Below are 17867 nucleotides of genomic sequence, written 5' to 3' on the forward strand. Positions count from 1 at the left end.
CCCAAGACTCTAGGTGTCTAGTTCTTCTGAGAAACAAATGCCCACCTTTCTTGATGGGGAACCTAAGCTGCGGAGCCCACCTTGGGTCATAGTCCTGCAGGGTCTCCTGCTCACTGCTGCTGAGAGCTCAAGTGTGGGCACCTGATTCACTTGACCCTCACATTGGTGGGTGCTATTACCTCATTTTCCAGATATGGAAACTAAGGCCCAGAAAGGTTAAGTGCCCAGCATACAGGAAAAATAAGGTGAAGATGGGATTTAAACCAGATCTCTCTGACCTCACAGCCCTGAGCTGCCTCTCAGGAAAGAGGTTCCTGAGTACTTGGAGAGGAACCTTCAGCTAAGTGGTGGGCTGTTCTTAAAGAGGGGATGGACTGGTTCCCTCTAAGCATGTGGGGAGGCCTTGGACTAGCCCCTGAACTGCCTGTAGGAGGGGCTCCCAGTCCCATGTGTCTGACTTAAGGCAGGCTGAGCTCACCTCTCAAGGGCAGAGCAAAGGGCTTTTGGGAAGGAAGTAGCCAGGAAGCTGCAGAGGCCAGTAGTTCCTCAGGACCGCCCTGATGAACGGTTCGCCCTCTCACAGTAAGCCCGCTGTCCTGGGCCGTGTTTCCACCCACAAAGCCACGGGACAGCCACAATTGCATCTGATTCTCACAACTACCTACTGGGGCAGGACAGGCAGGGATCACACCCCATATTCTGTAGCTGAGACCTCAAGGTGTGCAGGGGGTTAGTGACTCAGCCAAGACCACACAGAGTTAGTGATGGGGCTGGCAGCTGAACAAATGAATGGAAAAAAAAAATGAACCAGGCACCAGGTCTTCCAAGCCATGGTCATCCTTCTAAAAGGCCAATCCCATAACGGCACCTTCTGATTTAAAAGCTCTTGCTAGCTATTCACCCTCATGTCTACCGCCCCAGCCTCCAGGCCCACAGGGAAAAGTACAACCTCCTTTTCGTGTAGCCCAAGATCCTCCATTGCTGATCTGCATTTAATCTCATCCTCAAGAGACTCCCTGTGCTCCCGCTTGAGCCAACTACTTGCCATCTCTCCAAAATGCCAAGCTCTCTCCTGGCTCTGTGCCTATCTCTCAGCTAAAAATTCCTTTCTCCCCTGCAAACTCCAACCAATTTATGCCTGGAGAAGCTATTTTGAACAATCAGGAAGACGGCACTGCATAGTGGTTAGGTGTGTGGGCCCTGGAGCCAGCCAGCCTGGGGATGGACCCTGGTTCTGCCACTTACTGGCTGTGGGATCTGAGGCAAGTTACTTAACTTGTCTGTGCTTCAGATTCTTCGTCTCTAATATGGGGATGAGGATATGACTGCCTACATGTGCAGAAGAGTGAAGACAGATGCCCTGACTGCTATCCTTTGCAATGCCCTCTTATAACAGTGGCCCTGGGCTGGCATCTGGGAACTCAGGTTTCAGGAGAGTTGCCACCATTAACTGACGAGAGTGGCTGGCTCACTGTGCCTCAACAATTACATGAATAACTGTTTTCCTTTGGGGAGTCTGGAATCCAGGTACTTGCCAGGCAGGGGGTGCCGACATGGGCACCCCCAGTAAAAACCCTGGAGCTGAGGCTTTAATGAGCCTCCCTGATTGGCAACATTTCACATGTTGTCACAACCTGTTGCTGGGGGAATGAAGTGCGTCCTGTGTGACTCCACTGAAAGAGGACCCCAGAACCTTGTGCCTGGTTTGCCCCAGAGTCTACCCCAGGCTTCTTTTCCCTTTGCTGATTCTGCTTTTCTGCCTTTCACTGTGATAAACTAGGGCTGTGAGTATAACACCTATACTCAACTACGTGTTGAGTCTTGTGAGTCCCACTAGTAAATCATCAAACCTGGGGGTGGGGGCTTGGGGACTCCCAACACCCACCTTATGGAATAGCTGTGAAGAATGAAGTTGATATGTGCCAAGAACTTAGAACAGCACCTGGCCATTCCCAGTAAAGGCTCTCTCTGCTGCTGCTCCTAAGCAGAGGGAACCATGCTCTCCTCTCTGCTCAGAGGACTCCCTCTGTCACAACACCAGTCATGGTACCTGTCCTCATTCATTTACAGGTCTGTCTCCCTCAAAAGACGGTGAGCTTCTTAATAACAGTTGGCTGTGTCTTCTGCATGTCTGTGACTGAATCACCAAATTACAAGGAAGACTGTATATACCAATTCTCTGCAATGCTCTGGGGCTGACCTGGCCTGCCAGAAGGCACTGTGTGTGCCATTCTGGGAACCACACTAGGGCTGGTCTGGAGACCGCCAGGGTGACACCCATCCCTGAGGGTGGGCAGGGTTGTTCCCCAAATTCAGTGTGACCACAAAATGGACCCCAGGCTTCCCTACCAGGCTTGAGATGAGATGAGCTGGAGCCAAGGTTTGGCAGCCTTCTGCTCTGACTTTCCCTCACCCGACAGGAACCTGATGGGTTATTAATCAGACAGTCCCTGTGAAATCAATTAAGTGTCTGATGCTGCAGAGTGCAAAAGAAGTGGATCAGCGTTTGGGGGACCCTAAACATATGGCTCCCTCCAGAATGGATCACAGATGCACCTATAGAAGCTTAAAGCAACATCTTACCCCAGCTCAAAGGGAGCACAGGTAGGCCCAGGCTTCTCACTGGGGGACTCGGTTAACCTTGGAGACTGCCAGAAGTATGGCAGGTGCAGAGAAAGGAGCACATTTACCAAAGCCCTCTCTCTTCTTCATCCTTCTGCTAGCCTTTCTTTTCCTGCCAGCATGAAATCTAAATCCCTCTTGGTCATTCTACCAGCTGTTGTAGTATTTATTCAGCCATTAATTCTAGACTCTCAATACAGACTGAGTTTGACAATCAGGGAAGGGCCTGTGACTATTTCTCTGGTATCAAGAGGCTCCCATTCTGGTGGGGACTGGAAAAAGCTGTTTAGGACAACTATCTCAACTAGGCCCTGCTCTGTTGGGCCGCTAGGCCTCTGCTCAGACTGTGCCCTCTCAGGCCCTCCTTTCTGCTCCTCGTCTGCCTGGGAGACTCCTGCTTGCTCTTCTCAGTCATGCTGTACCAGGTCTTCCAGGAAGCCTTCCTTTCTCCCCACTCAAGTCTCAGTTAAGTATATGTATTCATTCATTTATTTCACCTGTGTTAATAATTATCAAGAAGCTACCATGTTGTGGCAAGCCCTGTGTTGTGTGCTGGGGATCTCAGGGCAATTAAAAAGTAGCATTATTTCCTGTACTTTTCTCTATCAAAGAACTTATTCTATTATAACAGTCTGTTCTCTGAAATGTCTTACCTGGTAGACACATAGTAGACACTCAGTGAATATTTATTGAATAATAAAACACTACATAATAAGTAGTTGAGCATTTACTATATGCTAAGACATTTTCAGACATTATCTTAACATGTTTGTTACAATAGCCTTATGAGGTGGTGTGGTGGATTAAAGATGGCCACAAATTCTTGGACACTTTTTCCACTGAGAAGTGGGGTCTGTTTCTCCTCCTCTTGAAGCTGGCCAGCTTATGACTGCTTTGACTGACAGAATATGGAGGAAGTGACACTATAGCATTTTCAGGCCAAGCCTTAAAAGCATCAATAGCTCCTGTCTTAGTGCCTTGCAGCCCCAAGCCACTGAGTATGAAGCACAATTACCCTGCTAGGAAGCCTATTTGGAGAGGCCCTTAGAGGGAGAGGATGCTATAGTTTGGATGTTTGCCCCCCAGAGCTCATGTTAAAATTTGATACACAGTTGGACATGGTAACTCACACCTGTAGAACCAGCACTTTGGGAGGCCGAGGCAGGAGGATTGCTTGTGCCCAGGAGCTCAAGACCATCCTGATCTCTACAAAAAATAAACAAAATCAGCTGGGCATGGGGGTGGCACATGCTTGTAGTCCCAGCTACTTGGGAGGCTGAGGTGGAAGGACTGCTTGAGTCTGGGAGGCTGAGGCTGCAGTGTGTCAGGATCATGCCACTGCACTCTGTCTGGAAAAGGGGGGGGGGAAAAGAAAAAAGAAAGAAAATTTGATACCCAATGTTAGAGGTGGGGCCTAATGGGAGGTGTTTTGGTCACGAGGGTGGATCCTGCATGAGTAGATTAAAGCCCTCCTTAGGAGGACATCAAGTTCTCATTTTTATTAGTTCCTTCCAGAGCTGGTTGTTAAAAAGAGCCTGGCACCTCCCCACCCCTCTCTGTTGCCATGTGATCTCTGCATACACCGGCTCCCCTTTACTTTCTGCCATGAGTGGAAGCAGCCTGAGGCTCTCACCAGAAGCAGATGCTGGTGTCATATTTCTTGTAAAGTCTGCAGAACTGTAAGCCAAATAAATCCTTTTTCTTTATAAATTACCCACCCTCAGGCATTCCTTTATAGCAACACTAAATGGACTGAGACAGAAGGGTACTGCCAAGACCAGCTTTCCAGCCATCCCCCAAAAAGATGTCAATTACGTAAGTGAAGTCATCTTGGATCCTTCAAATGAGTCCAGTTGCCAGCTGAATACTACCAGTGGACCCCTGTCAACACGATGTGGAGTGGATGAATAGCCTAGCTGAGCCCTTCCTAAACTCTTGACTCACACTGTGAAGTATAATCAACTGGATGTTTCCAAAGCCGCTAAATTTTGGAGTCATTTGTTTGTTGTGCAGCAATAGATAATCACAGCAGAAAGTGACTTTTATTTTCTCCATTTTAGAGATAAAATTGAAGATCTTGGTCCACAGCTAGTGAGCACTAGGGTGGGGTTTCTGAGGATAGGGTATGTCTGATCCTAAAACCTGTGCTTCAAACTCACTATGGTGAATGGGCCATCACTTGGACCCTCAGAACATCAGGCCAAACTTACTTCTCTGAAGTAGAGAAGAGGTAGAACCTACTATTTCCTCTTAACTCCTTTGGGGCGAGTAGGAGCTCAAGAAACTCTTTTTGAATGACATTTTTATCCACAGGGTGGATATGGAGAGAAGATGTATATGAAAAAAATGAGAAATAGCTTTTAGAGTGTGGTTTCTAAATGCTAGGCACTGTGCTGTGTGCTTCTTATATATCACATTTACTTCCTCCCAACCTCTTTGAGAGGTACAAATTCTTATCCCAATTTATAGATGAGGAAATCAAGGTTCAGAGATGTTAGGGAACTTGCCCAGCTAGTAAGGATTAAAGCCAAGGCAGGTATGAAGGTCCCTCTGACTTTGAAGGCCATATTCTGTCCACCTTGCCAAGCTGGTCAGCTTGTGATTCAGTCTGCCAGACTTGACGCTGATCCCTCCTAAACTGTGCCTTGTTAGTTTTGTGCCTTCAACCAGTTAAGGTCAGCATCAAGATCTAGAATTCTGATTGTGTATTCACTGTATTAAGCGCCTTTCCGGCTTTAGGTCATCCTTGGAGGGACAGGACTCTGGGGTCACAGAGGAAGACTTCCTCAAACATTTCAACCGGGGCTTCAAGAATAAGTACGACTGGATAGACCACAAAGTGAGAAGGTGAGCGACTCTGGCAGAGCTCTGCAAGACTCTGTGCAAAGGCATGAAAGGGCCTGGCATTGGGAGAAATACATGTACATGCACATACATGCATATACTTACACTGAATATTAAATATATATGATATATATCATAATGTTATATATGTATATAGATGTATATAAAATGGTGTTATGTGAGTATATACCTACATGTTAACAATGGTAACTTTTGGTGACAAATAAAAATGATTTTCTTTTCTTCTTGCTTATTTCATTGTCTAGCTGTTTTACAATGAACATTTCTTATTTGAGTAATAAAGTATAAATAAAAAGAAAAAGCTGCATGTGTTTGAGCAATGGATGTGGGAAGATAGAACATCAGAAAGGCAGGTGAGCACAGAAAGACAGGAGACGTGAGCTGGGACCACCTTTACAACTCACACTAACCATTAGGAAAACCGCCTTGCTGCTCATCCTCTATCTTCCTTTCCTTGAAAAACCTGGAGACTCAGAATAGGAAGTTCTAACTTGATCCTAAGTGGAAAAGATGAACATCCAAGCAAAGGGGGTGGTGACTGTGGTCCATGCAGAGCATCAGAACCATCGATTAGTGGCTGGCTTCTTCCAGTCATGTTCCGTCTTTCAGTGAGCACATTGGAAATAATGGAGATCTGATTAAGCTACCCTGGGCAGGCTGACACAAAATTATCCTACTCTGTTACTGATGAGCGCAAAAGAGGCACAGAGGGAAAAATCACACACGATTTTAAAGGACGACAACAGAAATAATATAAATTAAGAGACTGGAGGCGGGAGCGGGGAAGCTGCTTGGGCTGCATCTCTAAGAATTTTGCTTTCGGAAAAACAATTCTACAGGAGTAAAGTCGTACAAACAATGTTCATTTTCTCTTACTGGCCTCCATAAGCTCGATGTGCCGTTACCATAGTTGTGTGCTAGGCAGTCACATGTCCACACTTTTCACATGCAGGTTAATTTTACTTCCTTAACTCTGGGATGACCTTTGTTCTCTTCACAGATAAAGAACAGGAGTTTGGGGAAATAAAATCTATGTTTCCCACAACTTTAGGAAACAGGGTAGAAGATAAAGTGGTTCCAGTTTTGCCAGCCTAGGACACTTCATCTACAGTTTAGAGAAAGGGAAAGGCTATGCCCCCAAAGTGAACAGCGCTTATCTCAGAGTTGTAGGATTATGGGTAAATCTTAATTTTTGTCTTCATAATTTTCTGCATTTTCTCTGGTGAGCTTGTGTGGTTTTTATAATCATAAACAAACTCCACTTTGGAAAAACAGTGTGTAGGCAGAGGGAAGGAGAACAGCTACAGAACTCAAGCAGACTGATGTCCCTGAGCTGACAAAATCATTGCCCAACAAAGCTGGAAGAAGGAACAGGGCAGAGGGATCCTGGCCAGCAGAGACGAAGAGAAGGTGGCTGGGGTGTAGGTGAAGCAGCACTGGACAGGGAGTCAGGCAACCTGAGTTCAAGTTTTAGCTGTGCCTCAATCGCCTGTGTGAAGTGAGCTAGTGATGGACCCGCTCTGATTCTCAGCTTCCAAATTCGCAAATGGGGATGATCATCCTAATACCCACTTCATAGAGGTATGAGGATTACATAATGTCACACATAGGAAAGCCCTTGTAACCCAAAGCTGATGTATACACGCTAGGGGTTATTAGGGCTTTGGGCATAAAGGTGGTAGCACAGCAGGGAAGGAGGAGAGGTGGGGAGACTGACATAGCTGAGTGCCGACGCCAGGCCAAGCAGGTCTGACACTAGGCATTGGGTGGTAGAATCATGTAGGGAAAGGCAAAGATGAGGGCCCGAGCCAAACCAGACTGAGAGCCTGCTGTTGGTCACACACCTGTGCAAGCCTCGTTCACACGTTAGCTCTCATCTCCTTTAACAGTTCCGTCCCGCAAACGTCATGGCCATCGTGTAGACAAGGGAAGAGAGGCAAGGGGTTGGTGCGGGGGGTGTCTAGCAACTTGGCCAAGGTCACACCTTTGGTAATCAGCAGGCTAGCACTGGACCTTGGGTCTCTCGGGTTCCAAAGCCCATGCTGGCAGTCAGAGAACCGCATCCCTAAACCGTGCACCCAACTCCAGCTCCTCCAGCCAGCGTTATCTGGGGACACTGAATGGCCCCGCCAGCCAAAGACCTTGGTCCGGGCCCCGGCTGCCCGCCCTCCTCAGCCTCACCCGCCCTACCGGCCGCGCACCTGGTCTCCAGGGGGATGTTGCTGTTGAGCAGCCAGTTGTCCTGGGCGTGGGCAGGCTCCTGGGCGCCGCCGGCAGGGGGCTCTCCGGAGAGCGAGTGGTCCGTGGGGGCCGGGCTGGGGTTGCTCCTCGGCGTGAAGTTGCCCCGGTTCAGGGAGTTAATGGAGGCCGCGTGGTGCTGGTTGGGGGTGTGGGCGTGCGAGAGCGGCGGCGGCGGCGTCCGGAGCCGCGCGTGGTTCTGCAGGCCGCCCGGGTGATCTAGGGCACAAACATGGCGGTCAGCGGCGGTGAGCTTGGTGCTGCCCCTCGGCTGGAAAAGCAGCCACGGAGGTCTGAGCAGGACCACAGAAGAGGGAGCCGGCAGATTATACATATTGATGCAGTCAATCAGTAATTACACGACAGATGTTTATTGAGCACCTACTATTCTAGGTGCTAGGGATACCTTAACCAACTAAACAGACAAAAATTCCCGTCCCCATTGAGCTTAAATTCTAGTAGGGGAGTGAAACAAGAAACAACATAAAAAAGACTAGTTACCCATCTCAGCAACTTCACATTGTTTCATGCTTTTAGGACGTGGTTTTTAAAGTGTGGCCAGGGACCAGCAGCTTCAGCATCGTCTGGGAATTTGTTAGAGATGAAAATAAGCCCTGCCCCGGGCTGACTGAATCATGAACCCTGATAGGGCCCAGGAAACTGATTTTACAAACCTTCCAAGTGTCTCTGATGTATGCTAAAATTCTAGAACCACTGATTATATATGATGGTACACAGTAAACGAAACAAACCAACTTTTTAAAAGTAAAACGTTGCCGGTCGCGGTGGCTCAAGCCTGTAATCCCAGCACTTCGGGAGGCCGAGGTGGGCGGATCACAAGGTCAGGAGATCGAGACCATCCTGGCTAACACGGTGAAACCCTGTCTCTACTAAAAATACAAAAAATTAGCCGGGCGTGGTGGCCGGCGCCTGTAGTCTCAGCTGCTCGGGAGGCTGAGGCAGGAGACTGGCGTGAACCCGGGAGGTGGAGCTTGCAGTGAGCTGAGATCGCGCCACTGCACTCCAGCCTGGGCGACAGAGCAAGACTCTGTCTCAAAAAAAAAAAAAAAAAAAAAAAAAAGTAAAACGTAGAGTTTACTGAGATGGTGATAAATCTAAGAGCACATACAGCCAGGAAGGGGACTGTGGCCTGTGTATGTAAGGGCAGTGGTGAAATTTTAGATAGGGTGGCCACATAAGGAGAAAGATGACTTTTGAATAAAGTGAGCCATGCTGGGGTCTGGTGGTTAAAAACCACTCAACATTTACTGAGCACATCCAATGTGCCAGAGTCCCGTTCTGAGCCTTCTACAAGTGTAAATTCAGCTAATTCTCACAACCGCCGCGTAGTAGGGACTGCTTTTATCCCCAGTTTACAGATGAGAACATTGAGATACTTTATTTATTCCCTTTAATTATTCAGAACAACAGGTATCATCACCAATTTATAGATGAAAAACGTAGACTTGGAGTAGGTAAGTAAAGTGCCCAAGGATTTGTGGCTAAGTAGGTGTTATTGGCAAAGAAAGAAAACAAATACAATTTCTGATGATACCACAAATGAGGCAAGTTGTGGAGGTAAATCTTCACCATCCATCTAAGCTATGCTCACAGAAAGCCTAGTCTTTCAAAGCGGATGATATTATGGGGGTGGTGGAGAGGCCAAGAAATTAGATTCTAACCTAGATTCTATCACTTATTAACCACATGGGCATGGACAAGTCATTTAACCTCTTTAAGCCTCAGTTTTCTCATCTGTAAAATAGGGGAAATAGTTTATTTGGGGGATCACAGGGCTACTGTGAGATCAAATGAGGCAATTGGTAGGAAATAAATATTTCTGAAGTATTCTGCTTCCTTTGTTCCTCATGAGAATTCTGTATTTTATAGATGAGACTAAGAATCAGAAAGAACAGCAATATTCCAAAGGCTGTGCTCTTCCTTGGATAGGGAGAAGGCTTTTTGGAAATCATCAAGCACAGTCAAGTATGAAGCACCATTAGTGTTATGGATTTTTTTAGTGTAAGATGCATCACTCTGCTTTTTGAGTAAATCAACCTTTTATGCCAAAGGGGTATAAAGCAAATCTGGTGGGGAATTCAGGAAAGGGGAGTTAGGGGTGGAAGGGAGAAAGAAACAGAAACCCTTCTGAGTGGATCACTTCCTTATTACAAGCTGCTACTTTCGGCATAAAGCCCACACCTGGCTTATTAATACAAAACCCTCTGGAATCCGATCCATGGCTGTCTTCCAGCCTCTTCTCCCGTCAGCTCCATCATGCATCCTCCACTCCAGCCACATTTTTCCTCCGAGGCCAGGAGATGTACTGAGACCATCTAAATGGCCAAAACCTCAACTCCCAGAAGGAGGGTCCCCAGGAAGGTGACAGAATGTGAATGGTACTTCCTGAAGACATGCAGTTTTGTAGTGCTGGACCAGAAGGGAACTAGCAAGGATGTTCCTTGTTGGGAAGGGAGAGAACCTGGCAGGCGAATACAACCTGTCCAGGCAGAGTGGTGTCCCACTCAGAGAACAGGGAGTATTGGACGAGAAAGAAGGTGAGAATGTGCAGGGTCATTTGTTTTGTCCAGCTGTTCTCAGGTAGCACTTCAGTGGAGACAGACAGCAGCAGTGGAGACAGACGGCTGGGACAGAAGCCAGCAGCAGAAGCAGCCTCTTGGGCTGACTGAATGTTCTTCCCAGCCTTGGCCTTTCAGGCTGCTGGCAGTAGTTCACCAGAGCAGTGGGAGGCAGTGGCTGAACCACTACTGTCCAATGGTTATCAAGAGGCCAGCAGAGAAGTGTGACCCAGTCCTTGCTCTTGCTCTGGTCCTAGGAGTCAACCTCATGGCATTTTACTTAATTGATAATAGTTTCTGCTATGTATTGGAGCATCTATAATGTGTGCTTTCAAACCCTTAACTTTTCTAATGCTCACAACAACCCTTAGGGGGCAGTATTTGTATTCCCATTTTACAGATGACGACACTGAGGCTTACAAAACTAGTCAGTTGTTCTCGTAAACACAAAAGCCAAATTCAGTCTACCAAACCATGGTGCCTTTGCATAAAACTTAGACACCTCCTGGAATGTCTGTCCATGGCTAAATGCAGGAAAAAGGTCCTCAGTGAAGAGAGTAGCGTCTGATGTCTGAGTCAGGCAAGCCTACAGACATTTGCTTTGTGACTAATGGGGACACCAGGCTCTGGCTTGATAAATGTTCAGGAAAACTGTCAAAAGTCCTGCAATGATGAAATTTTAAGTAAGATCACTGGTCCAGGTCTAAAAACTAACTTCTAAAAGGAAATTCTCCTATGGGGACAAGGAATGTTTTCTATGGGGACAAGGAATGTTCTGGGCCAAATCCTTTCTATCTTTTGAGCTCTCAGCTCAACTGCCTCCCCATCCAGAAAGACTTCCTTGATCTATCCTCATTTTCCTCTTGAATGCTGACAGCAGGCAACCCAGACCTCTCATTTTCATCTCCTCCCCAAGAACAGGCATACTGATGTCCACATGTTGCCTCCTCTGGGAGGTGTGAAAGTCCCTCTCTTCTCTTCTCTGTGCTGGGTGATCACAGAGCCTAGAACTGAGCAGATGCTCAATTAAGTTTATTGAATGAATAGCCATGTGAATGGACTGAGCTGTCAGTGCAAGCAAGTGAGGTTCATGTGGGGCATATTTGTGTGCAAAAAATCATAGTAGACCACTCTGGGCCTGCTAGACCATGGGTCTATGCAGGCCTTTACTTATTTGCCTGGAGCCAGAGTTGCAGAGGCTTGAGCTATGCCCTTTATTTCCCTTCCCTCACCCTTTCTAGCTTGAGAATGTTAAGAAAGGGGACCTTGATGTTTCCTGGGTTCCCAAAGGAAAAGCTCTGTATTTGGGAGCTCAGCAATGGAAACTTCACTCACAGACCCCAGAAAGAAACATAAACTTCCCAAAGAGCAAATGTTTCCTCTGGTCTGAATGTACTCTTTTTTTTTTTTTTTTTTTTGCTCCTATGGCCAGGAGGGAAGACAGAGGTGAGAGGCTACAGAGGAGACTTCTTTTATCCCCCCCACAAATATGCACCCTCATCTTTGGAGGGAATCTCAGAATCAGTTCACCCATTCAGCATTTATTGAATGCCTATTCTGTGCCAAGTCTTGTACACTAGGTATTGGGAATAAAACAGTGAACAAGATAAACATGGCCTAAGAGAGAACTCTCTTATAGTTTCTATTTACTGGCTGGGTGACCTCCAATAACTCACTTCTCTTCGGTCCTTGGTCAGTGTGTCTGTGAAAGGGCACACTTTCCTACTTCACCACTTTCTGGAGGATGAAGAGCCATGGGTACCATCAACTCCTACTAAGCCCTGAGGGAAAGACCCATGTGTCATTTCTTTCCATATCCCCAGTGTCTGCACAGAGCTGTGCCTGATGCATGGTAGGCCCTCAGTAAATATTTACAGAATGTCGGGGAAAGAACAACAACTCAGGTAGTTGGGCTTTTTGCCTGCACAAGCAGTTGCTTCTCTCACACTACCTGGGAATACACATTGGTACACTTGCAAAACTGTGATGTAAATTCCAATTTATACCCTCTTCTTACAGATATAGCTACCAAGTATATCTGTGAATCAAGCCCAGATGTGAGTCATTTTACTGCTATTTGTGCACAACACTGCCAGTAAAGGTCACTTGCTTACCTGAGTTTTGCAAGCCTGGTTTTCCAGGAAGTTTCTTTGCTTCCTACAAGTTCTTAAATATATTTGCAGTTACTAGTGTCCTCCAACACGTTAGGCAGTTTTCATTTTAGATGCACAAAAATCCTGAACACCGAAACCACCTGGCTGCATCTCCCGGCTGCACCTCCCTGAACCAAGATCATAGCGAGGCTCCTTTACAATGCTGGGCAGAGCCGTATGTAAGAGAAAGAGACTCGGCTTTGGTGTCAGAGAGCCCTGAGTTCAAGTTTTGGCTCTGCCACTTAGAAGATGTGTGACTGTCATCAAGTCACTTACTTTCTCTGGAGCTTTAGTTTTCTTATCACTAAATAGAAATAATGCCCACCTTATAGGATTGTTATGAGAATTAAAAGAGATAATGTATGTGAGTGCTTAGCACCATGCTTGGAATATAGGAATTCTGAAAAATGGTAACTATTAATTCCACAATTACAATAAAGTCATGTTGAATGAATAAATCGCAAAGCCCTGAATCATCACCATGGTGATCACTCTTCAGCATTTACAGCAGGGGTTCCAAAGCAGAAAACCTTGAGAGAAAAAGAGCAGGACATATCTAACAGAAGTGTGATACTATTTTATTACACTGAATCCCACTCTGGACAACCTGCTGGCTCCTAGGAGCTCTAGTCGCAGGAGGGTGCCTGTAGCTGAACTTGTAGTTCAGGAACTGATGAGAATGGCTGTAGCCCTGACATTCAGAATAAAACCAGACACATGGGCTCACCATGTATTCAAAGATGAAAGCTCCTTTCTGCATTAGACTAGCATCTCAGAGCAAACCAGGCAGGGGCTGCTACCCCAATCCATACCTCTCTGCCCTGGGTTGAAGGTGTGCCATAAGGAGAAGGCCCTAGTGTTAATCAGCCAGGAATATTAAACAGCCCCTTGTTGTATGCAGGGACTTGATGGATTAAAAGATGAGGATAAGCCTCATCCTTGACAAGTAGCCAGTGGTTGGGAGGACAGCTGGCAAAGATACAAGAGCAGAGCTCAGGGATCTCACAGACCTAGACCTTAATTCTGTCTCCTAATAGCTACATTCACCTCTATGAGCCTCCAGTCATTCATCCATAAAATGTATATATAATAGTAATGGCAATAAAAGGAAGAGAAAGAATATGGACTACACCGTAGGTTGAATACATAGAGATTCAGAAATAAAACAAATATGGTCCTTGACTTTGAGATGCTTATAGTCTAGTAAAGAAAACGGATATACAAACAGATATATACTACACAAACTGGTGATGATAAAATTATACATCACCATTATCATCGCATACATTAGTTAACATTTACTGAGTATTTACTACTTGCCAGATACTTTCTAAGTACTTTGATTATTTAATCCTTATAACAGCTCTGTAAAGAAGGTACTGTTATTACTCCCAGTTTTGTAAATGAGGAAACTGACACATAAAGGCTAAGCAATTTGCCCAGGATTTCGAAACTTTTCATTGGTGGAGCCAGAATTTGAACTCAGGCAGTCTGCCTCCATAGACCCTATTGTTAAACACTCTTTTTTGTGTGCATTCAATGAGTGAATGCAGGTAAGGTGCTTACATCAAGGCCTGCCACATACTGAGCACTTTCCAAGTGTCGACCACAATAATCCTTATCGGCATACGCCACAGCCCCAGGGAGCACCACAGGTGTGGAGGGCAGCTGCCAGACTGACTGTCAGGCTCAGGAAAGGTTTCTGAGAAGTGACATGAAACCTATGCCTGAGGGGCATTCTAGGCAGCAGATAATGCATGTGCAAGGGTTCAGAAGCAAGGCCAGCTGGGGACAGTTTTATAACTAGTGTGAAATGGCTGTGTGAGAACAGTGGCTGCGGGTGACGTAGAGACGCTGGGGCAGGCCCAGGTGGTCACTGCCTGGAGGTGCCAGGCTAAAGACCTTGGCCTTTATCCAGAGGGTGGGGGGTCACATTAGTATGTGAGGAAGATTTCTGGTGGCCACGTGGAGGATGAACCAGGCCGGGACAGGCTATAAGAACCCCCTAGACTGATGGCAGGGTGCCTCCCTCGTGGAAAGATTCCAGTGGAGTCTACCACTATTCTTTTATAAGATCACATTCATGAGAAAAAGGCATAAACTTCCAGAGCTTTGGCTCAGGCAAGGAACTCAATCATGTCAAAAGCCCTGTGATCTAAGGCCAGCTCTGGCTCCAAGAAAGGGTGCCAGGCTGAGTGCCCACATCCAGCCCTGCAAATGGCAGACAGGTGCCTGAAGGTCTCCTTGCTACGGAGCTGATGATGACCCAAGCATGCACTGCAGTCATTAATCGGGTCCTAAAGATTGTCAGATATGAAAGATGATGGTATTTAATTATCATAAAACAAAAACTCCAGCTGCCTGAGAATGCCAACAGAAAGAGTTATTTGGCTTCCATTAAAATGCCATCGACTACCACTGACATGGGATGGTGATGTAGCAGTGCTGAGAGCTTAGCTAATGAACCTTGGCCTACACGACCAATTTACGAAGGCCAGAAAGCTCTTTATCACCACAGTCAGCAGTCGGAATCTGATAGCCTGACTTCCAGTCTCAGTTCTGCCTCCTTCAAGCTGTAGAATCTCGAGCACTTTATTTAACCTGAGTTTCAGTTTCTTCACTTGTCAAATGTGTATGAAAGCACCTTGCAAACTGTAAAGTCTTGTGCAAGAGTTAGAGAAAACTATCAGTATTATTGTTACCTGAACCTAGAATGGATCAAAACAATGAAGTCCACAATGTAACCACCAGTCTGAACATGAGGCTAGGGGTCACAGTTTTTGTAGTGTTTTCTCTGCCTATTCACTCCTTCTCTGGACAAAATGCTTTCGGTTCATTCTCACTTTAGTCCTATGTCATGGCCAGTGCTCAAGGCTTCTAAACAGTATTTGGCCTGAAACCCCAGATGGACTCACACACAAGGGAGGGCCCACAGAGGACAGCAGACTGTGGGGCTTCCCTGGCTCCCCTTCCAGTATTCTGATGGGGAATAAAAAATAGCACCTTGAGATCATAATATGGCTATTTCTGCTTCCTCATTCACTTAGTCAGGACAGAACTTTGGGTGAACACTCAGATTATTAAATTGCTTTGCATTTTACAAACAGTGATGAAGGGACAATGTATGAAAAAGCCTCATTGTATGATGCAGTGGTTTTTAAATAGGGGTGTCCGGAAATGAGGAAGAGTGTTTTCTGGTTGTCACAATGGCTGGGAAGCACAGCTGGCCTTTGGCAGGAGGTGGCCAGGGAGGCTAGCTGCATGCAATGACTGGGACCAGTGATCCCAGGGGATATGCACTCCAGTTACAGTAGGATGGGTAAACAGCTACTGTAAGACTTTATTCTCTGTTTGCCTCCTCCAGCCCCATCCTTAGTTCCAGACCATTCTCTGCCTTTCTGTGTCCCAGGAGGCTGACTCCTAAGGACTGCATCACCTGGGCTCCCTTGCCCACTGGTTTCTGGATAGGTTTGGCTAATGGTGAGCACAGCAGGACACTGAAAGGTAGGAAGAGAGACAGGCTGGAGTAACCTTCTTGCTATGGTTTGAATGTGTACCCCAAATTTCATATGTTGGAAACATAATATCCAAATTCATATATTGATGGCATTTGGAGGTGGGGCCTTTGGAAAGTGATTATGGTGAGATAAAACCATCAGGGTGGGGCCCCAGTGGTGGGACTGGTGGCTTTATAAGAAGAAGAGAGACCTGGTCTGGCGCACTCTTGCCCTCTCACCATGTGATGCCTTCTGCAAAGTTATGACATGCTAAGAAGACCCTCACCAGATGTGGCCCCCTGGACTTTGGATTTCCTAGCTTCCAAATGTAAGAAGGAAATTTATTTTCTTTAGAAATTACGAAATTACCCAGTCTGCTAGAGCACAGACAATGAACAAGACACTTTTTTTCCCCCAGCCCGTGGCAGCTCGGCTTCCGCTCTGAGTCTCAGGCAGTAGACACATCCCTCCAGGCTACAACAATTTACAGATAGAGTGGTCTAGGAAAGCTTCTAGGAAGAGCAAGGACTTGAACTGAGCACTGAAGTAGAGGCAGGACAGAGGCAGACAAAAGGGGAGCAAGAGGGCATTCTAGGTAGGGGCCTGGCATGAGTGAGCAAAGGCCCACAGGCTGAAAGATACAGACCCCTTGTGGCAGCAGTATGGTGAGAGACCTGGGCACATGGAATAGAGATCTGGCAATGGACCACAAAGACAGATGAGGTTGGAACCCACCTTTAAGAGCCTAGAGCCAGAGGGAGTTTCAAGGGTGTTCAGAAAGAGGGCTCACCCTGACTTCCAGTGAGACAGAGTCTTGCTCTGTCGCCCAGGCTGGAGTGCAGTGGTGCGATCTCAGCTCACTGCAACCTCCGTCTCATGGGTTCAAGCAATTCTCCTACCTCAGCCTCCCGAGTAGTTGGGATTACAGCCACACGCCATCATGCCTGGGTAATTTTTAAATTTTTTTAGTAGAGACTGGGTTTCACCATGTTGGCCAGGCTGGTCTCGAACTCCTGACCTTGTGATCCGGCCCGCCTCGGCCTCCCAAAGTGCTGGGATTACAGGCGTGAGCCACTGCGCCTAGCTGACTTCCAAATTTTTAAAGCTAAGAGTAGTCATAAGAGTGAACCAGAACTCCCAGGCTTCATTAAAATGCACATGAGATTCCTCAACCATCAGTGAATGTTCTCTAGGATAGGACTGGGGGAGAGTGCCCTACTGCCTTTAACTAGACAATTGAGGGAAGAACAGAGTTTTGGCATCTGCCAGAGAGAGGTATAATCAACATTGCTCTCTATTCCTAGGGTCATCGTAATTCATAGACAAATTAAGCCAAGAGCATCACAACCTGTCTCTTTTAAGCATGGGGCATGCATAACTTGGCTGGGCCACCATTTGAATCCAAAAGTAGAACTATCTCACAACATATACTCCACCAAATTTCATTCTTGCGCTTATCCCAATCAGCGGCTAATTTGCTGTGTGACCTTGGGCAAAGCACTTAACCTATCTGAGCCCCAGTTTCCCCAATTGACAAACAGAAAAGGAGGTGGTGGGAGTCCACTCCAATTTTAAAATCTAAGACTATATCATTCTGAACCTGTATTTGTTAATGAACATCTGCTTACAAAATATGTGCACAGCAAGTCATGTATTATATTGTGTTGTGTGACTGGGCACCAAACAAGGCAAAAAGATGGAATGAAAGAAAGGGAAACATGTGATGGTTCTTCCCTCCCTCCCTCCTTCCCTTCCTGCTTCTCTGCTTTCATTTCTTTTACAAACATCACTTTTTATATGCTTTGTCCTTGATATTGGAGATGTAGAGATGGATTAGACAAAGTTTCTGCCTGTAAAATCTGAACAGACTTGTTGGGAAAGGCCAGCTGCAGCCGGAGGGGTGGGATCTTTTC

The 17867-nt window shown here is 46.5% G+C and overlaps 1 protein-coding gene across 6 annotated transcripts in view; it reads right to left on the reverse strand.

The window, feature by feature from the left end:
• Positions 1-17867, reverse strand: part of TENM4 (teneurin transmembrane protein 4) — a 782056-nt gene that overhangs the window by 233035 nt on the left and 531154 nt on the right. For all 6 annotated transcript variants that reach the window (XR_010127599.1, XM_063671257.1, XM_063671258.1 and 3 more), the window contains one exon: positions 7689-7944. Coding sequence is in view for 5 of the 6 variants with exons in the window: in XM_063671257.1 (XP_063527327.1) it covers positions 7689-7944 (256 nt within the window). In the remaining variant the exon portion in view is untranslated. The remainder of the gene's footprint in view (positions 1-7688; positions 7945-17867) is intronic.

This window comes from Pongo pygmaeus, chromosome 9 (genome assembly GCF_028885625.2).
Source record: "Pongo pygmaeus isolate AG05252 chromosome 9, NHGRI_mPonPyg2-v2.0_pri, whole genome shotgun sequence".
Classification (NCBI taxonomy): Eukaryota; Metazoa; Chordata; class Mammalia; order Primates; family Hominidae; genus Pongo; species Pongo pygmaeus.